The sequence below is a fragment of the Panthera pardus genome, unplaced genomic scaffold (genome assembly GCF_024362965.1).
Source record: "Panthera pardus isolate Hobbes unplaced genomic scaffold, ASM2436296v1 HiC_scaffold_24, whole genome shotgun sequence".
NCBI lineage: Eukaryota > Metazoa > Chordata > Mammalia > Carnivora > Felidae > Panthera > Panthera pardus.
Window position 1 is genome coordinate 104496702 of NW_026526810.1, and position 22431 is coordinate 104519132.

Genomic DNA, 22431 nt, shown 5'->3' on the forward strand with positions numbered 1-22431 from the left:
TATATATATATTTAAACATGGCTTTTTATATGCATTATCAAAGCTAGGTTGGTCTATTTATAGAGAAATTGAATATCTCAGCAGCTTAGTATTTTTATTTGAGGCTAGATGTTCATAGGCAAAGAATTATTTATTATTATTACTATTATTATTGTATAAGTAATATAATGGCTCTATGGTGTACTGGAAAGATTACTAAGATGGGAATAAAGAGTCAAAATGTAGGCTTGACTCTGTTATTAACTAGTTATGTAATGCTAGGTTAGTTTTAAAATCACTCAAGATTTAATTTTGCCTTCTTAAATTTTCTAAAATCCCTTCCAGTTCTAAAACTCCACAACTTAAAAATGTCTTGATATAATCTATTACCCATTTTCTATTAAAAATGCACTTTAAAAGATGATAAATAGGGGCGCCTGGCTGGCTCAGTCAGTGGAGCAACTCTTGATCTCTGGGTTGTAAATTCAAGCCCATGTCGACTGTAGAGACTGCTTAAAAATAAAATCTTACCAAAAATAAATAAATAAATAAATAAAAAGATGATAAATAGCTTAGTAGCTGTTATTATATTACCTGTGAGGAGTAAGGTAAGTTGCCCAGTGGTGGGCAGCTGATAAATGTTTAACAACCAGTTCTCGAGGGGAAAAAGCCCTGATAAATATCGTTGGCCTAGTTCCTTCCATAGTATAAATACTCCCACCATAGGTTATTTAAAGCTACCAACTCCAAGTCACTGAGAGTAGAATTGGGAAGAGATAGACACAATTGTCTCACAAGCCTGTGTGAGCTGGTTCTGACACACCACTAGCCCTGCATTTATGTGGTATTCCAGGTAGAATCCTTTACACTGCAAGTAACAGAAAATCTTGTTATCCATGGTTTAAACAATAGGGCACTTAATTTTTTCATGTGACAAGAAGTCTGAAGGTAAGTGGTTCAAAAGTCATTTCAGCAGCTCTACCACATCAGGGGGCTGGGTTCCTTTCTTTGTAATTCTCTTGGCCTTCCGCCTCCTTGTAAAATGCCTACAGTACCTCCGAATTTTCTGCCCTAAGAGGACAGTGTCCAAAGTAGGAAAGGAAAGGTAGAACGTAAATATACTTTTTTCTTTCTTTTTTTTTTTTTTCCTCCTTTTATTAGAGAAGAAACATTCTGCCTGGAAACCCCAGCAGTCTTCCCCTTATGTTTCCCTAGCCAGGACTGACTCTATGTCCATTCTTAGACCTATCACTGGCAAAGAGGATCTGAATTGTCATGACTGCTTCAGACCAACTGTGATTCCAACCCTGGCCTAGACACAAGGCAGAAAGAGGAAGTAGCACTGATATAGGCAGGCAACAGTGTCTGCTACGTATGAAAGGGTTTCAAGCTGAAAAATGCTGATACTTTTAACTATCAAGTTCAATTCAATTTGGTAAATATTGAATCTGTTCAATGAGCAAGAGAAAGAACGTATCTGTCCCTCTTTCACCATGATCATATGCCCAAGAGTGGTTTTATAGAGGACTTCCTAGGTGCACCTGGGTGGCTCAGTCGGTTGAGTATCTGACTCCGGCTCAGGTCATGATCTCGCGGTTCCTGAGTTTGAGTCCTGCAAAACACTGCTTGAATTATCTGTATTTAAATGCCTCTTTAAAAATGATAATTTAAGTACAGGAAAAAAAACAAACAAAAACAAAAACAAAAAATCTTAGCCCAGAAAAAAAAATGGATGGATTTATCTTGAATTGAGGTTCCAAATTGGTACTCTAGAAGCCAAATGAAATCCACAGATATGTTGTTTGGTCCATGCAGCATTTAAAAGTCAAGAGATCAAGGGGCACCTGGGAGGCTCAGTTGGTTGAGCATCCTACTTCTTGATTACGGCTGAGGTCATTATCCCAGGATCATGGGATCGAGGCCTGCGTTAGGCTCTCACTGAGCATGGATCTTGCTTAGGATTCTGTCTCTTTCTCCCCCTCTGCCCCTCTCCCCTGCTCTCTCTCTTAAAAAAAAATGTCAAGAGGTCACATAAAAATAGAGATTTCTACTTTCTTTTGGGGTCAATAATTGGCAGAAATGTGTTTGAATTTTTGTCTTGAGCTGAGTGGTGGCCCCCCACCCCACTATAGACTGGGCCTCTGCTGCCCTTTCTCCCCCTCTCCCTGCCAAGGCTTATACCTGAGGTACCTTATGGCCAAAAACATACATTTTTTTCTAAATTATGGAAGGAGACTCATAACAGCCCTTGCAAAAAGTAAGAATGTTATCCTGTTTGTTTCATTTGACTCTAATCCTGAGGCTGGGGAGGTCTATAATAGGATTTTTAGAATATATGACAAATAAATGATTCTTGTATACATACATACATACATACATACATACATACATAGACTACATATTTCTATCTTCTACCCTCTACTAAACATTATTTTCAAGGACAGTCAAAAAATTTAAGGTATCTTTGGAAGAACATTGGCATCTTTATAGATACCAGCCCATAGGATCTGGACCTCCCTTAAGGTGAATTCTGTGAGCCTTGGATCTCCTTATTAGACTTTTCCATTTTAAGAGATTCTACTTTTCCTATTTGCAACATACTACAATCCCCACATGGAACTGAAGCCTGGGTACTCTACCAGCCCCCCAAGTCCACCTAGTCTGTCCTAACTTCCATTTATCCAGTTGTGCACCTGAAAACCCAATATGCCTTACAAATGAGTACACCCAACATGTAACAGTAAATTCCATCAATCCATTCTCTACATCCACAAGCAAACTTCCTTTACAGATGGATGCACACACACACATACACACATGCACACACATAAACACAAAGATGAATAAAACTAGAAAATGCTTTTGGTTCCAAATATTTTATCCATATATTTAACAAATACATAGAAACAGAATAATTTTGCCAATTTGTTTCCTTATTTATACTTCTCTAGAAAGGATTTGGAGGTAATTTATTAAAATCATAAAAAAGAGGTGGTTCAGTCAGTTAAGTGTCTTGACTTCGGCCTAGGTCATGATCTCACTGTTCCCTAGTCTGAGCACTGCATTGGACTCTGTGCTGACAGCTCAGAGCCTGGAGCCTGTTTTAGGTTCTGTGTCTCCCTCTCTCTCTCTGCCCCTCCCCCAGTCATGCTCTGTCTCTATCTCTCAAAAATAAATAAACATTAAAAAAATTAAAATCATTTAAAAAAAAGAAAAACTTATTAAAAAATCAAGACCAAGAAAATTTTAATTAGGTTAGAAGGTCATAAGCAGAGGTTAGGATCCAAATGTCCAAGGTCACAAAATTATCTGAGATTCTTAGCAAACCAAAAGAAAAGAAAAACAAAACTAGTTTACTGATATATCTCTAAGAAAAATTCATGCCAGTATTTTCCTAAAGAAGCAACACTTTCTTTAGTACCAAATTCTGAAAGAAATTTATGGTTTGTAGTCACCTGTGGGAAGTGCTGGTGACTGGGAGAGGTGGTGATGGAATGATGTCTTGGGTGATTTTCTTTACAAATGCAGGTAGCCTTCATAAAATTTTCTCAGGACATCTCAAGCAAAAGGTGAAGGTGTGACACAAAATATGACTCAGAGGAGGCAGTTCTACAGATGGCCCAGGAAAAAAAAAAAAAAAAAAAACTCAAGTAAGCAGCTTTCTGCTGATGCACTGTGATCAGAGAAGAAAGCTTGAAGTGATATTTCTCAAAGGTCAGTCCACAGACCACACATCAGAATCACCTAGGAGTGCTTATTAAAACCATATGTTTTGCAGATCTACAGAGTAGCAATCTCTGGGGGTGAGCCTGGAAATCTGCAGATTTTACAAGTTTCCCGGGGGATTCTTAAATACATCAGAGCCTAGAACCAACTGCAAGAGTGCTGGTCTTTAATTCTTTTTTTTTTTTTGCTTGTATGTTCTAAAAGAATTTTCACACGTTTTATATCATTTCACATGTTTTTAGGTTGGATTCTAAAATTTATTATTTTAAGTTAAATAGCTACAAAAAACATTTCTGGTGTATTGACATACTGACATTTTCAAATAAATCTTTTATATCACTTTAAAATGTATGCAATTAATCTTAAAAACCCATATCCAATAACATCTAAAAGTGTGAATAAGCCCTTCTTTAGCAGTCAAAATTTTTATATTTTTCTCCTTTTTTTCTTTGAACTCACATTTCCATCCCATTTCCCCACAGAATTTTTTATTCAAATGCAACATATTGTATGCTTGGAAGACTTTTTTTATCACCTTATCATACTTCTCTGCAAAATGTGTATGTAACATTGAAATTTTATTTTTTATTTCCTGTGACCTTAAGGGTCTAAATGTTAACATTTCTTTAGAGTTGCATTAGCGTTATAATTATTAGCAGTACACAATTTTTGTCATAAATGTTTTTTAAGTATAAAAAGTTATTTTGGAAATGCTTGTATTAATTGATGGGTAGACTGTCCCCTCCCCCGATTTAGTTCACATATTTACAGGTGAATATTATTTTATCTATATTTTACCTATATTATTCTAGTCTAGAATAATATAGACTTCAGCATCAATTTTATTTATATTATTTACTTTATATACAATACTGAGAAAACTTGTTTACACAAATAAATAGATAGGAATGAAAGGTATTTTGTTACAACAGTGTCACTGAAATCTTTGAACTCTTTCTGAATGATAAGCCAAAACCCATATAGTAATTTATCATCAAATCTCATTTGTAATAAATTTAAGCTGACAATTTTATTAGGTCATCCTTCAATTTTGTTGAAAGCAAAGAATGGGAAACCACCTGACCTGCAAAATAATTTGTAATCCAGTCATTAACAATCTTTCCCTCTCTTTAACCCCAACACCAGCATTTTGAACTGTGGTTAGTTTAATGCCCTAGAAGTTTTTAAACCCATCCCCTGAGCAAATCTCTAAAGTAAGATAAACAAGTCGCTGAAGTAAGACTTCAGATGGTTGAAAGGTATTTCGTTTTAACAAAGGGGAAAAATGTGATTAAGAAAAGGAAGATGGGGAAAGTGGCCAAGGGGCATTTGCAGGCAAATCCATTTTAGTGAAGAGTGCTTGTGGAAATTGAGGATCCAGCAAAAGACTCACTGAAAACCAACCTCATTTCCACCTTTCCTGAAATGCTTTTGTGAAAGTTCACCTGCCTCAGTGTGAAGACCATTGTACTAAGTATCTGGACACACTGAGAAAATGCATTACTTTCAAAAAGACCTCAACTGTAACACAGGGAATTCAAGACTCCTGAAATATAACTCAATCCTCAAAACTACCCGGATTCACTCCAAATGTAGATGCTACCTAGCTTGGGACAGCTATAAAGAGGTAAAACAGACAACAAAGTGGTCCTAACAAACAGCACAAGGAGAGGTGGGTGATCTTTAAGAACCTAATGTCTATGATTTTTCCAGCACTTCTCTACTTATTGGAAATCTTATAATGTCTTCAAGGTTGAACTGGCTCTGGGTCAGAAAGGACCAGAAGGTCTTCATGTTTCCTCCCTCAGGAATTTTGTGGCCACAACCAAAACTGAGGGAGGGGAGAATAGAAAAACTTCTTTGTCTCGTGCACACTCTTACTTTTTTTCCCCCTTAATATGAAAATAATTGCCTCTATTATTGGAAACCTGGCTTAATTAGACTAATCTGATTCTTTACTGGTAAAACTAACACTAAAATGTTACTGCTCTGAGTTCTCTAATTATAGAGCATTCACGCTTTTTCTTAACAGATACTAAAATCAAATGCTATAATGTTGGATGAGGTCATTGTAAATAGCTTGTTATAAGGCCTATTTTGAGGTACCATATGAATTTCAGTGGATATTATGCAGTGACAAAGAAACACAATGTTTACTGCAGAAAAAAAATATGATTTGCTACTATAATTTATCTAAACATTGGTGAGGTCCTACAAGTTATTTCATAAGAAGTATGTTCGCTGACCATAACCTCCTGTTCCTCTACCTTAGACCCCTTAAACTCAACCGCTTCCTGGTTTCTCCTCTTAACCACCCGCTCTTCAGTTTCTTCCCTGCACAGTCTGAATACCATGATCAACTCTCTCTTTTATGGATACTCTTACCAGACTGCTCAGCCCCCTTACTCCTTGAACTTCTGCTTATATATTCTGCCAAATCGCAGCTCAGAGTCAACCAACCATCTGTTCTTCCTACTATTGCTTCTATCTTGCCAAGTACTGCTGGAGAAATTGTATAACTGCTGATTCATGCCATGACAATCTGCAACTCCCAAACTCACCTTGACCTTTAGCACTACTTGGCGATCCTTTCACTCTTGCCTGGTTGGCTTCCTTTTCCATGGTGCAGGTGCTATTCCAAACCTCAAGTCATTGCTCTTCCCAAGTTTCCTACCATGCTTCCTCAATCAACAGATGATTTAACTTTCTACTGCAGGAAAAATCAGTGTTCAACTTCCCTCCTTTCAATTTCTAATGGTCATCTATAGCTTCACCCTCCCTACCTCTGTCCCAGAGTTAATGTAGTCTATCAATTATCCATTCAATACTAGTTTTTGATTTTAAGCTCTTTTAATGTATACATTATTACAAGACAAATATTCTTCTTGAAGTCAGATTACAAGTTGGAGAAATGGGCATCAGAATGTTAGGGAATAAAATGTGCTGATTGGCCACTGAAAAGAACATATTCTGATGTCAGAATAGCAAATGTTCTTCCCTGTTCAATCATTTGCAAGCAAGGACACAAAGGAAGGTGAGTTGGATGCTGCCTGTCCATTAAGTGTTTTAAAATTCTAACATTATTCTGCCAACCAAACATTAAGACATGAAATTTAAAGAGGCTCTGCTTTAGTATCAATGCCATTATTGTTCTCTACTATTTGATACCACCTACATCTACAGTCTAAAAAAACTATTAGTAATTAGTCCACTTAGTTCCTTCTTTTAGCTAGTTTGTTCACCCTCATTAAATCCAAACTTTTCATGGGAATTCTTAAGACAACCAGTGTGAATTACATTGTGCTTCATCTGATATGACTGTTCTAATTTAATGTCATATTATACTAGCTATCATATAAAACGTACAAGTGGCACATATTTGCTTTAGAAAATGTATTTGTAGAGACTGCCTAAGAAGGTTTGCTGTAGAAGATCCTGATAGGAAATATTTATCAGATCCAACCAGGGGCAGATCCAGGTTTTTTGGGACCCTTAAGTATACATAATTTGGAGATTTCCCTCTTTCTAAAAAAAGAATACAAAATTATGGATATAAAATGAGGTATGGAGCCTTTGAGAGAAGTTTGTAAAGATAAAGGGCTCTGAAGTTTAAGTTTCATCAGCCTCATATAAATCAGCCTTTTTTGTACTTTGTATTGCTTAGGGCATTAAACAATCCCCAAACCCATACCAACCAAAAACACATGAAAAAGTAAACACCTGACATGAGCCAGGAACTTCATATAATATTATATTTAATTCTCACTCAAACCTTTTGCCATTCTCATTTTTACAAAAATGGGACCCGAGGCTCAGAGAATTTGGTAACTTGCTCACAGTCAGCTCACTTCTCACAGTGAAGCCAAGATTCTAACCAAGATCGACGAACTGAATCTTGTGTTATTTCCACTACAATATTCTGCCTTTAAGGTTTCCCAAAACACAAAGAGGTTAAGTTACTCTGGAGGATGCCCATAGAAGATGCCCAGAGATGCTCAGTCAATACTTGAAATTGACATGACTTAATTCATATTTTGAGAACATCACTAAAAATATTGCCCTAAAGCTGTGTTTAAAGGGCTTGAAGAAAAAAATAAAAAATAAAAAAAAATAAATAAAGGGCTTGAAGAAACAAATGTGTGACTCTTTGGGTTATTTTCTGCTCACTAAGTTACATAGATGAAGACAGAAAATCTTAGTCTAGGAGAAATGTGGTTCTAGCAAGGGAAGAAAAATGGAGGCCGAATCAGAATCTGGAAGTAAGTGTAAATTTGCAGTCTCTCAGGAAAAAGCCTGGCTGTGGAAGGACATACCGATAGTATGGATTTTTCACAAATTATGTCTCTTGCTATGTGTCCAGTATTATTCTCTCTTGCCCTGTAGTATATCAAGTTTTGAAGATAGGAAAATAATGATAGTTAGCTCATATATTGCTCACTATTATATCCATAGCTTATATTTGCCAGTTTGGCCTTTATTTTTCAAAAATGTCTCTTAGAGGTTTTTCTCTTCTCCTAAGACCCTCAGAAGGTAGATGCTCTGTATTTATATTTTCCTTACTCACAGAATCTGGACAGTATGTAGTAGACATTTAATGGAGGTTACTTGGCATGGAAGGTGGTGTTAGTGAGTTATTTTTGACCAGCCACTGTTTTCTAGGAATTCCATAATATAGATGTGTTCTGATTCTCTGCCCCATTCAATCAAAGACTTCAGGATAAAACTTTGGGCATTGGTTAAACCTAAGGAAAGAATTGATCAGATGTATCTAACAGTATTTTCAGTCAACAAGCTGTCTCTGATGTTGGAGTTACTTAAAAGACCTGTTGATTCTGTGGTCTTAGGGCCATTGTGACTCAAGCTGCAGCTAAAACCAGTCCAATGCAACAGATGTTTCAAGAACAGCAGCAGAAAAATGATGACCTAACTGAATGGAACAAGAAGGCACGTATTTTCAAGAAGACATCTCTATTCTTAGAGTAGAAATTTCCCTTCAAGATGACAAGTGGTTCAAACCCTTCAGGATCTTACTTGCCCTCAAAAGTAAGGTGAGCCTTGAACAGATGCCAAGTGGTAACTATCCAGAAGGGAAAGGAGAGTCTCTATTATTAACCTAGGCTAAAGACAGATATTATTCTTCCCACAGATGTTCCAAAATAGATGACAACTACTTGAAGGAATTGAATGAGGACTTAAAGCTAAGGAAGCAGGAACTGCTAGAGATCCTAAAACCTCTTGAAGATAAGAACAATCTCTTATTTCAGAAGTTGATGTCTAACTTGGAAGAAAAACAGAGAAGGTAAGGGCTCCCTACTCAGGATTTCCTAGAGGGGAAAAAGCTGGAGAACTTTAATCCGTAGGATTAACAATGATTATTTACATTTTTAAAAAGGTTTAGACATTTAGCTATAATAGATAAAGAATTTGTAACCACAAATCAGTGGCAAGTAATCTTTTATTTACTTTTAGTAAAATTACATATGACTCAGCCCTCATCTCAAGGAGCTACAGTTATCACCCTTCTTCCCTAGGATGCCCACCCGAGAAACAGAGAAGAGCCTTTAGTATCGTCAGTCTACCATGGTTACACTGATAGCTCCTTATACATGTTTGTGGAATCACTTTAGGGTAGATGACTCTGCTCTTCCCATGCAAAGCAGGGAAACAGAAAAATTTTCTGGGCCTAGGAGTCTTCTGGAGGTCTGGCCTCTTTAATATGCTAGGCAGATAAGGTCTCAACTCTTAACTAGAGCACTCACTGTTCTTGGGACCCACCAACTTTGTTTCCTTTCCAGTCTCAAAGAATCTCACCTTAATGGATCTACCTTCATTCTCTACCCTTACAGTAAGCATCTCAGGGAGCCCCGACTTTTGGAGAGCAAAAGCCAGGCAGAAAGTTGTGATCAAGCACCAGCTGCTTACAATGCAGAAATAAACGTCTCTCAGGGCAAGAGAACACAAAGGCTTGCTTCGCTGCTTATAATTAAGGAGGAAAAAGTACCATAAACATAAGCATAAATTAATGTTTTTAAAGAATAGAGAGTCTTTGATTCACTTGGTATTGATTCAGATTTTGTTAGAAACTTCTTGATGGCTTGGATTCTCTGAGAGCTACCATAAGGATATAAGTGGTTTCCCCAACTAACTCAAATGTCTTTCACATGGAGAAACAATACCAACAGAGATGGGGTAGGACATAATTCTTGGATTTATGCTGAAGACAACAGATTCTATGAACTCCTTCTTCACAGGGGTAAAACACCCTTTCTACCCCAAAAGCCATACACCAAAATATTTTTCTGAAGGAGTAAAGAAGAATCTCACTGGCTGTTGGAGGCCTAAGTTTTGAGCATTGTTGAACACAGAATTCATTTTAGAGCACATAGCTGAGGCCAATGTCGACTGGGAATAAAATCATCCTATAGAGAACTACTATGTCCAGAAGGAATTCTGTAATTCCTATGACTTCGGCACCCATCTCTCTCCCTTGACAGAACGCTTTCTGACTGCTTGCAGAGTATTAATACTACCCTTTAGGAAGTATTATGTTTTGTGACGTCTTTCCATTCTAGTCTACAGATCATGAGGCAGATCATGGCAGGGAAGGGGAGTGAAGAATCCTCAATCATGGAGCTCATTAAGGAAGCAGAGGAGATGAAGCAGAATCTGGTAAGAGTTTGGTGGGCATTTCAGGGAATTGCCTCCTGAACAGGGCTCAACTCAATTACTACCATCAGATGTGGAAGGAAAGACAGTTCATTTCTAGCATCTGAGGCTCCAATACTCCTATCCCCTTCATCTAGAAAGGGGTCAGATGAAATGTTGGGCAAATTCAAGACTTGGTAGCAAAAATTCTATTTCTTTTTGACTCTTAAAAACTTTTCATTTAAGGGTTAGTAATACAAGCATATTAACCCTTCACATTTCAGAAAGAATAGAAAATACCAAAGTAAAATAAAAGAAATAGTTTGCTTCAGGAGACTCATAAGAGTTTAAAAAACCAACAAGGTAAAGGATATTAAAAATTATAAATTAGTGGTCTAAGCCCCAGAGAAACTTATGTATGATCAAAACATCTTAAGTGTTGTGTGAGGAACACGTTTCTGTTGATATCATACTATTATTACCATAATTATAGTTATTATTAAAAATCATTATTATTTTTTTTATTATCATCATCATCAAACTCATCTCTCATGTTCCTGGATTTTGAGCTAGGTCTATTTATTGCCTTCCTTTATGGTTTGTTTTATACCTGTGTCCCCATCCCTTTCCCCTCATTATTTATAATTTCTTCCAATTTCACTTTAATGACTGGACAAACACGTTTCTGTTTGTTTAGTTTCCTCCCCACCCCCAACAGGAAAGGAAAAACAAGATGCTTCGGAAGGAAATGGAGATGCTATGGAACAAGGTGTGCCTCTAAGGATCTCTTGTTAGAATTGTCTTACAGACCCTAATGCAAAGAACTTCCCTCTCCTCTGTCTCCTCTGTCTCCATTTTGTCACGTCCGGCTTCCATCCTTGCCTCCTTCCAATCCATCCTTCGCACAGCAGCCAGAGTGATATTTTTGAAATAATCAAATCACGTCGTTATTCTTATGGAAACCATTTATAGCTGCTCCTTATTGTGGCATAATGTGGCTGTTGCCTGCCTCTCTCTTCTCATAGAAGTCTTCCCCTTACTTTCTATGCAACCCACACGGGCCTCCTTATGGATTCTCAAACATGTCCAGACTCTTCCTATCTCAAGGCTTTTGCTTTACCCTGGCCTATAATACTATTTCTTTTGGTTGGCTCATATTCATGCTTCGGGTCTCTGCTTAAATGTCACCTCCTCAGGGAGGTCCTCCTTGTTCACTCTATCTAAAATAGGGCACCCCAGGGCGCCTGGGTGGCTCGGTCGGTTGGGGGTCCGACTTTGGCTCAGGTCATGATCTCGTGGTCCCTGAGTTCCAGCCCTGCGTCGGGCTCTGTGCTGACAGCTTGAAGCCTGGAGCCTGCTTCAGATTCTGTGTCTCCCTCTCTCTCTGGCCCTTCCTCCCTCTCTCTCTCTCTCTCTCTCTCAAAAATAAATAAACATTAAAAAAATTTTTTTTTAATAAATGAATAAAATAGGGCACCCCTTCCTCACTTTCTATTATATAACTCTATTCATGTCCTCCATAGCACTTTTTATAATTAAACTTATTATTTTTATTTTATTATTATTATTATTATTATTATTAATTATGATTATACTTGTTTCTTATCTCCCTGACCCCCTCTGGAATACAAGCTCCTCCAGTTTCTTGATTGCTTTGTTCATCTCTGAATCCTTAGCATGTAGCACAATGCTTAGAACATAGTAGACAATAAATGTAAGTTGGATGGATGAATGAATGAATAAATACCTAATTCTAATTCTCCTATGATTTTGCAACAATCACGGCATTGCCTAATATATAATAGTAGGGCCTTTTGCTGGGAAACCAGGTGGGAGTGGATGTTCCTTTGTAGTCTAAGTCGTTGGGATTTGAGTGCTTTTTCACAGACTAGAAGACTAGAAGAATAGATTGTGTCTTGTGATATAAACAGTGTGTAGTGTGATCTCTGACTGCTTTTTTCATATTAACTTTCCACAAATAATCAGGATACCATCAAGTCTTGCATCTTGACCTGAGATCTGCTCCTACTTCTCAGAGGTAGCTACAAATCAGTTCTGTGAATTGTCAGTTTTAGTTCTTCTGTTTTTGAGTCCTTGTGATAAGAACTATGCCAGCACAATTCGTCTATGAAAACCCAGCTTCTTCAAAGCTCCCAAAAGATTTTAAAAGGGATGTCCCTGTATGTTAGCTTGTGACTGGCTTTCCCTACCCATAGTTTTAGACAGCAGAAAGTGGAGAGAGAAAAACAGTATGGTCAGGGGTTAAGAACGTAAGCTTCAGGGTTCACAAGATCTGCTTCAAATTCCAGCTCTGTACTTTTGTAGCTGTGTGACCCTAAACAAATGACTTAGCCTCTTCAAATATCTTTTCCTCATTGGAAAAGGTAGAAGTAAAAATAGTCCTGTGAGGCTTAAATGAGAATGTTTGTAATGTAGTAGCATATTGTAAATAAGTAAAGACATGTGCAAGTAGCTTATAGTACTGATGGCTTATAATAAGGGTACAGTTAATAGGTTTTATTGTTATAAGTTACACTAAAGAGACCAAATAGAAGGACTTGTTCCATTCTGAACCCCATTTGGTAGTACACTTTTCTGGTCGAACCCTGACAGTTTCCTGACTGGCAGAAACCAAACAACCTTGACCTATATTGGTTTTCCACTTCCCTCACTAATTCCCACTAATTTAAAGCTTTGCCAAAACGTCTCTCTACAGACATTCGACACAGAAGAACTTGGTGATCAACAAAAAGCACCGCAGATTAAAAACAAAGCAGACTTGCAAGATGGGAAGGCAAGTGGACTACGTGTTACTTAGAATTTCAGGGTTGTTGATGCCACACTGCTGGAAACAGCCTGTTGACAATCAGGGCTAATTTGGGCAGGCAAATAGGCGGGATCTGGGCCTTGAGCATATGTGTGTTGGATTTACTGTTGGCTGAGACATTGTACTTCTTTCCCGGGACCTTCTCTTCCTTTAGCTCTCTTCTTTTATCCCAGGTTCCCAAAACCCCCTCCTCACCTAGGAAGACCAAGAATGAACTGGAGACATCATGTGCAGAGAAAGTGAAAGAGAAAAAGAAGGTAGTGTGATCTTTCTGAATGGTAGGGGCTTTTAGAGGTGATAGAATGGAGATTTTTAATAATGTATTAGTATGCTCCTGAAACTGATACAAGTTTTATAGGAGATGTGGTTCCTTTGGGATATTATATTTGAATCAGAGTGGCAATCCAAGTTTAGGGGAAATAACGTTAACGAGGGCAAAGTGGGAGAAACTATACCAACGATGTAACTCCACAATAACTATGTGATGTCAAAACAATAGCTAATTTGTTTTTGAACATTTATTTAGGGATATTATGCTTGTATCTAATCTTCTCACAACAAATTTATTCATAAAAATTGATTCTATTCATTTAGCTTTTAGCTTTTAGAGCATGGATTGTACCGATGAGGGCTACTAGAAGGACTGTGCAGTTGAAACCAATTTATTAGTGAATCTATGACAGCATACTTTGGCTATGAAGTCTTTGCAGCATTTTGAGAACGCTGGTTTCTGATCTCAATTTATTTTGTCACCCAGAAGCTCTTTCTTCCACCAGGAAAAGCCACAGAGGAAAATGGAATGGGTCAGGTATCAGGAACAAGCCAACATCCTTCAGGTACTAAGATCTTCCAAGGTTGGACATGGGATACAGTTTCACTCAAGTAATACAACGTCTTTTAGTTTCATAATAGTAATCCCTATGCCCTCCTCTGGATTACCAATTATCCTGCTAAAAGAAATGTTCCATGGCGAGATTGCTGTGGAAACCTATCTCCAGCTTCGCCTTGAATAACTTAAGATAAATACATTTTTTTTCCTTTAGTCTTGATTTTGTTCTATTTGAAATGGGGGTGGGGGGAATCACAAATACTTTCTGCCCAACTTTAAAGACTGAACATGATGGGATCATTTTAAACTTCTGAGTAAAAAGGTTTCAAGTAACAGGTGGTTTAGAGAAGCCAATACTATATGTGTAGCTCTGAAAAATGTTCTCCTGTAGAATGGCTTTAATGGCAAAACGATGTAGTTGAGAATTGAAGCCTTGAAGAACTACCAGAAGGCCAATGACCTGAAATTATCACTGAACTTACAGCAGAATTTGGAGCCAAAGCAAGCATATTTTACTCTTCCTGGGTCTTGAGGTAGGTAAAGTATCGGTATACATGTGGAGGTTTTATTTTATTTTACATTGAAAATTCCATTCCTTGCAAAGTGATTACCACAATGCCTGGCACACAGTAAATTAAATGTTAGTAGTGACATAATAAGTTTTATAACTATCATTATTTCTCAGAAGCTCTGATAAAGTAAGGATTCCTCTGGAGAAAATGAATTTTCTTTTGTAAAGACTAACTTACATATTATGTACTTAGTATATGTAGCTGATACATAGTTGACACCTGATAAAATTAGTTTCCTCCATACTTCCTCCATTTTCCTAGGAATTATTGTAGTTTGATCTCATGAAGGCCAAAGAGATAGCCATCTGACAATGGGTGTGAGTTTTGCCAATCCAGATTTTTCTCTGAGATTTTCAGTGTTTCCTCCCCCCTCCCAAAGAATTTATGGCATCATTAGAGAAAACAGTATATTTTACCATAAAAAAAAAAAAAAAGAAAAAGAAAAGAATAGGGGCGGCTGGGTGGCTCAGTCAGTTAATTGTCCAACTTCAGCTCCAGTCATATCTCATGGTTTGTGAGTTCGAGCCCCGTGTTGGGCTCTGTCCTGACAGCTCAGAGCCTGGAGCCTGCTTCAGATTCTGTGTCTCCCTCTCAATCTCTCTACCTCTCCCCTGCTCGTGCTCTGTCTCTCTCTCTCAAAAGGGAATACACTTAAAAAAATTTTTTTAATAAAAATAAAAGAATAGCTTTTGAGGGACAGGAGAAAAGGTTCTTAAATTTTCAGGGATCTATGAATCTGAACTCTATTTTTTAATTTAAATTATTTTTATAATTTAAATTATATATTTTTTAATTAATTACATATAACATGTAATATATACAAAAGAATGTACGGAATATATGTAATTGTGAAACAAGATAATAAAATTACCCCCCATGAATATACCAGTCTACTTAAGAATGGGAAAATACTTAGTACAGATGCTCCTGTATGGAATCTGAATTCTATTTTAAAAAAGACACATGCGGGGCGCCTGGGTGGCTCAGTCGGTTAAGCGTCCGACTTCGGCTCAGGTCACGATCTCGCGGTCCGTGAGTTCGAGCCCCGCATCGGGCTCTGGGCTGATGGCTCAGAGCCTGGAGCCTGCTTCCGATTCTGTGTCTCCCTCTCTCTCTGCCCCTCCCCCGTTCATGCTCTGTCTCTCTCTGTCTCAAAAATAAATAAATGTTAAAAAAAAAAAAAAAAAAGACACATGCAGTGAGAAATCATGGTTAGGGGATGACAATGTTTTATTAGTATTGGTATCAGTATGTATATCTCTAATTTCTTCTCAATCTTATTCTATTAAGGGCTTGAACAGCTGATAAAATCACAGAGCACATAAGATTAAATAAATATATGAGTAAATCAAATCAAAGAGAAAATAAGTTGAAGCCAGGTAAATACATGAAAATACATGATGAAAGTATTATATATAGTTGGTAGAAGCAGGCTTCAAACTTGGTTCTGGATTTCCCAGAAAAAGAAACATGGGTTTACATTGTCCACAAAATAATAATAAACCAATTGCTCAGGAGAAATATAGATTTTACTAGAACTGAGACCAGAGAGAAATTTCTCTTCCATGGAGATGGGATACTCTACATATGTTATAGTAGCTAATGTCCTCAACAATATTTCTAAGGTGAATTCAGAATCTAAATTTCCTAGCCTGTTTCTTATCTTTGTTGGCACAATATAATAAAAAAAATTATCAATCTGAAATTTTTAAAAAGCAATGGGTCAGTTCAAGATGATTTGGTCCATGTGCACAGCACACTATTAGTCTGACTTGGCCCATAGATAAAATTTACAAAATCTAGATGGCTGGATCTACTACCCATCCTTTAACCTGTGTTCTACTTATATTTTTTCTTTTAACTATTGCTTGATAAGAATTGGAAAACAGAAAGCTTGAGATTTTCTTCTCCAATAAGAACCTAGAATACAATCAGAAGCAATATAAAGTCATCAAGGTATAAATTTAAAAGATGGAGGAGAAGAGGGTATGAGAAGGACAGATTCTTGTTTTACTTTAAAATTAGCTGAAGGTCATTTCAAAGGATCTTAGAGTAAGGAGTTTAAAATCTTTTAGCTCCAGATTCAAATCAAGTCAAGATTAGTAAATAGTGAAGGGTTCCATTTGATTCAATCACCCTATGGAAATTTTTTTTTTCCTTCCTTGCAGAACGTTGAATCTTTGAACTTTGGACTAGGGCAGCCCACAGATCGTACCCTCTTTTCTCTTATCTCCTCTTTATGCTTCTGGAGAATTAAGTGATAGGGCACTAAATTTCCAGTTACTACAAATGAAAGTAGCTACAGGCATGTGTGACCCATTACTGCTCTGTCTTATTGATTGTGCATTCACTGAACACTGATTATAGGCCAGTTTCATTTTCTAACACCCACATAACACAAAATCTTTGGGTTTATTTGAGCCTAAGTGGATCTGAAATCTGAGTCCTAGATTTTGTTTATGTTGACTTCTTTGATTATTGAAAAAGAACAAAAGAAGCATTAGTTTTCTTCGTAGAGGGATTTTTAAAGTAATTATGTTAAGATAACATTATCAACAGTGATATGATACGGTTTAGTCATGCTCAGTGTTTCCCAACTTCCCTTAGTCTATTTTTTATTCAGTATGTTCTGTTTAGATTGACTTCCTTAATTTCCTAATGCATTCCTGGAAAATAAAGTTAATATTACTGTTTTATTATTTTTTTAAGTTTATTTATTTAAGAGAGTGCATGCATGCATAGAGTGGAGGAGGCAGGGAAGGGAGAGGGGAAAGGGGAGTGACAGAGAAAGAATCCCAAGCAGACTCTTCGCTGCCAGCACGGAACCTGGCCCTACACCGAAACTACAAGCCACAAGTTTATGACCTGAGCTGTAAATCAAGAGTCCGAGGCTCAACCTACTGAACCATCTAAGCGCCCCAAAATTCCTATTTTAAGTGGAAAACCAATAATAGTTTTCCATAATAGAAAGTAAACTTAATAAGTATAGTGAAAACAAGATTTTAATGTTCTAACCAGATGCTAAAGCCTGAGGTCCATTTTATCTTTATTAGGAAGTGAGATTAGCATGGTGTTGGGAGTTTTAAAGCAAACCTGCACCAAACCGAAAATTTCTCCTTGATGCAATCGAGTTTGAAGAATTGAAAAGGGAGTAATTTTTTCACTGTGATTTATATAGCATTTAATGCTGTGTTCTAGAACCTCCTAAATTTATTTCAGTTGCCACTCAAAATCATCTCACCATCAAATTCTGGAAACAGTACTTTAATAGAAAAGCTCTGGTTTTACAGTCAGATATATGAGCCACAGGCCTTATTCTGAGGCTAAACAGTTAAATAACCCAGGCAAGTCATTTAGTTTCAGTTTTTTCTTTGCCTAAGACAGTAAAAACATATTATAGAGCATATTGAAAACATGTGGTTTTGGGTAATGCTCACAATAAAACTAGTTCAGAAAAGCCAGTCTTCTGACTCCTTCTCCAAAGTTCATCTCCTAGAATGCGCAGAAAATGCCAGTGTTAAAGCATATGATATCTCATGACCCTTCCACATCTAAAAGCTATGATTTAAATCTGAATTTATCAACTTTTTAATATGTAATCGTCCCAATGAAGACTCATACTCCTAAGGGTAATTTGTTTAGTAGTAAAGGAAACTGTTCAAAATGGGTTCACAGTTTGTAATTCTGCATTTAGCCCAGTAGGTGGCACCAATCACATCCAGGCTTCTAGTCCACAAATAGTGGTAATTCAGGAAACCTGAAATATCGTCAGAGAGATTGGCCTTCTATTACTCTTAGGACAAAATGTGCTACATTTATATATCAAATGAAAAACAAAACTATTGATGTTTTCTTCCATGCTCTGCACTGAGGTGTATTACTGGCAGCCTTGATTAGACCTTAATAAACTCCATATTCTGCTGTGCAATCCTTACCTATTATTCTATGCCTTGAACTAGAGTTCCCTCCATTCCAAATACATCCACTGTCCACTTCCTCCACAATACCTATCTAATACTGTTTCTTTCCACCACAGAAAAGTCAGGTAATTGGGACACTGAATTATAAAATGAGTTGGGCAATTGTACACGGTGTTGATTTTTTGAAGTTTAAGTCCTTAATACTGTTCCTAGATACAGTTCATTTTCCTCTAGTTCCAAAAGATTTGAATTTCACAAACCTGTCTTAAAGGATGAAGTGTCATTTTGGACACACCTCCCAGCAAATCAGGGTATAGGCCCTTCTGTTCTAGGCATTTCCAAATAGAAAAAAGGTTTCTCCCACTACTCTTGGCCAAGAATCCCTCCTCCCACACAAACCGTCCTGTGTGCTGGTTGGCTGTGTTGCAGTGGTGTGATCTATTTGGTTGGCAAGATACAATCTTGTGTTAATATTAGTTTGTTATACTTTACGCAATCCATACTTGCAAACCCTCTTGAGGCCCTGGTTATATATAGCATTACCTTTGTCAATCTAATCTGTTTGGCATTCCGCCTCGCCTAGGCTTATAGAAGAGAAAAACATTTTAGACCGAGTGAAGTCCTTATGGACATGGGTCACATGTAAAGGGATTTTCTTTCCCACCAGTGTAAAATTACAATTTGACCCAGGCTATGGAACAGTCCTTCCCCAGCCTCTGTAGAGTCAAGAGAACAGTTCGTGGTCTTTGGCAGCCATGTATCTTAGAGAGCACAGGCATGAAATAATCTTTCAATTCAGCTGAATTTTCCATCATGCCTGCTGGTAGTTTAAAGAGGAAGTTTATCTTCGGCAATAATATAACTGACGATAAGACATTTGATTCTGACAGACTTCTTTTCTCTCCTCCCCTCCACCTCCTCTCCCCACTGAACTCATACTCTTGGCATTTCCTTGAGTTCTTTTGAGAAGAGGCTGAAGGTTGGATGTGAATATTTTGCTACACTTATAAATTCAGATGAAAGCCCAGTGAGGTGGGAAATGAATACTCTCGAGACCTTATTTATTCTATAACTCTCTCTGTTCTTAAAGCAAGTCATTCTTCCTGGCTTTAACCTTTACTTCACTTTAGTATTACTCTTCCTGATGGCTGACATATACTCCAGTAAGTGCTGCCAAATAATGTTAAGCTAAAATGCTAGAAAACAGGGTCAGAAACCCACAGTTAGCTCAAATCTGGGTCCCTGATAAATATGTTTTTAGGTTTGTTTATTTATTTTAAGAAAGAGAGAGAGCGCAAGCAAGGTAGAGGCAGAGAGAGAGGGATATAGAGAGAATTCCAAGCAGGCTCCATGCTGTGAGTGCAGAACCTGACGTTGGGCTCGAACTCAGGAGCCGTGAGATATTGACTGAGCCAACCTCAAAAGTCGGAAGGAAGCTTAACCAACTGAGCCAACCAGGCACCCCTAAATATGGGCTTTTTAAAGCTTTGAGGCAACTTGAACCTTTTGTGGATTTTGTTATTTTATTTTATTTTGTTTTGTTTTGTTTTATAGAGAGGACTCACGCAAGTGGGGGAGAGGGGCAGAGGTAGAGTGAGAGAGAGAATCTTAAGTAGGCTACATGCTCAGCATGAGCCCAACTCAGGGCTCAATCCCATGACCCTGGGATCATGACCTGAGCCAAAATCAAGGGTCAGACATTTAACTTACTGAGCCACCCAGGCAACCCAACTCGAACTTTGAATGTCAAAGTTAGGTTTCTGTTATAGTAGTACTACATAGTAGTTACTATAGTTACTACTACTACCTATAGTAGGTTATGAAGTTAATTTTGAATCGAAGTCATTTTTTCACTTCCTATAAAACCCCACAGAAGTCCAGGGGAGAATAAAATTCTTTCTTCCTAAAAATAAATTTTGAAGGTTGAAAAAAATAAACTGTACCTTTATTAATATTATGATTATTTCAATGAGTGACAATAGCTTCCAAACTTTGTAATATCACACACTTAGGAAACTCAGCAGGATTATTAGGATAGGGTTGTCATATTTAGCAAATAGAGGATGTTCAGTTAAGTTTGAATAGCAGATAAATAATTAATGTTTTAGTATAAGCATGTTCCAAATATTTCATGGAACATGCTTATACTAAAAATTATTTAGTGTTTATTGAAATCCAAACTTAACTGGGTATCCTGGCAACCCTAACCTAGGACAGACTCACTACAGAGCCTACTTAAACGCCCCACAATTCTTCCCCCCCCCCCTTTTATTGGCTCTCTTCTTCTTCATCTCAGCCTATGCCTGTCATTCTGTCTGCCTCCTTTTTTTGTCCCCTCGCCCACCTTTATCTTTTTTGTTCTCTACTGTCCACAGTTGGCCACTTTTATGGAATATGTATCTGGGTTATCTGAAATATATATATGTATATATATATATATGTATATATATATATATATAATTTATCATCCCATTTCTTCATGTAAAAGTTATATTAAACATATGCTTTGTAGGCTCTCAAAATTATTTCTACTTGCATATAATCCTCAAATGATTTTCTTCCCTCCGTGGGACATGGGCCCTCAGCAGGGAAGGGTTTGCCACTTGAACTCTAAAAATACTGTTTGAAGTTATTTTCTAACACAATTACAAAATCCACATTAATGCTAATGCCAGAGTCATTCTACAGTGATGCAATGATATGTGATGTGTGATGAATGTTAGTAGCCTTACAACTCAAAATAAAACCAGGTTTTGTTTTGTTGGGTTTTTTTCCTCAAAGAAAGCTCCCATTTTCCTAATGTTTCCCACCAGGTACTGTGAACACTACAACTACCAGCAGATTAACTACCAGCAAAAACGAATCTAATGTAGTAAGAACTACTTTCATTTTCAAAATTATTTTAAAGGCTTGCATAGTGTAGATTTTTAGAATTTATTTGTTGAAGTACATTCTAATTTAATATTTTTAGGAGATTTGTAAAGTGGGTGCCAGGGCACTTGATGTTTTAACTGTTTTTTGGGTTCCCCTCACCCCGCCCTTCTATGTTGTAGAGAATTCTGGGATCAAAAACCTACACAGAACAACAAAGAGCTAAAGGAAGTCAGTTTGATGATGTAGGAGGGAGGATCTTTTTTCTGAGGTCACTGCCAGACGAAGCTCTGAAGGATTAGAAGGCTTTCACTCCGTTTGCTTTGGACAGATTTAAAGACGAGGCACAGCCATTTGTGTTAATTAAAATCTCTCAAACCTTTGTTTTAGTGCAGTTTATTCTGTCCCCACTAAATTGGGTGGAAATGCTAGTTAGATGTTTGACCTTAAGCATGTCAGGAATTTAGTCATTTAGGGATTGTAAAATGGTCCCTGATTATTTTGATAGCTTTTGATTTTGAAATGACTAGGTTCAAACCACATTGTATGTTGTTAACAAGTCCATGAAAGGCTGTTCCTCTCCACCTCTGAAATGTTTCATTCTGCACAGATCCATCACTAACATATGAGCAAAAGTACATACAAAATAAGGAAAATTATAAGCCTTACAGTTTTTTTACTCTCTTGTCTATCATGTCCAACTGTCCTAGTTTGCCTCCTAGTTATCTGCCTCCATTCTGCCTCCTCGTTATCTTTTCCTTTAATATCTCCTACCTTCCTATCTTCTACCTAACTGTTTTAGTTCAGGCCCTTTTTCCTGCCTAGATTAGCACGGCTCTTAATTGGTTTCCCCTCTCTAGTCCCTCTATTCTATCTTCCACAGCACCTGAAGCTGTCTCTTCTAAAAGAGGAATGAGCTCATGTCTCTTTCCTACTGGTTTTCCATTGACTTTAGTATAAAGTCCAAACTCCTTCATAGACCATATAATGATTTACCTTCTGCCTATGTCTCTAGTCTCCTTTTTCACTGTATCTACCTTTCTTCATATATTGAGCTCAACA

The 22431-nt window shown here is 37.3% G+C and overlaps 1 protein-coding gene across 1 annotated transcript; it reads left to right on the forward strand.

Moving 5' to 3' along the window:
• Positions 1 to 6680: 6680 nt before the first annotated feature.
• CCDC196 (coiled-coil domain containing 196) lies at positions 6681 to 21751 on the forward strand. Its single transcript, XM_053888712.1, is given in 11 exon segments — positions 6681 to 6739; positions 8550 to 8753; positions 8852 to 9004; positions 10278 to 10374; positions 11069 to 11119; positions 13067 to 13144; positions 13351 to 13434; positions 13954 to 14013; positions 14398 to 14539; positions 21312 to 21370; positions 21552 to 21751. Coding segments are annotated over 10 exon segments (894 nt in total). The 5' UTR covers positions 6681 to 6739; positions 8550 to 8703; the 3' UTR covers positions 21672 to 21751.
• Positions 21752 to 22431: the final 680 nt, after the last annotated feature.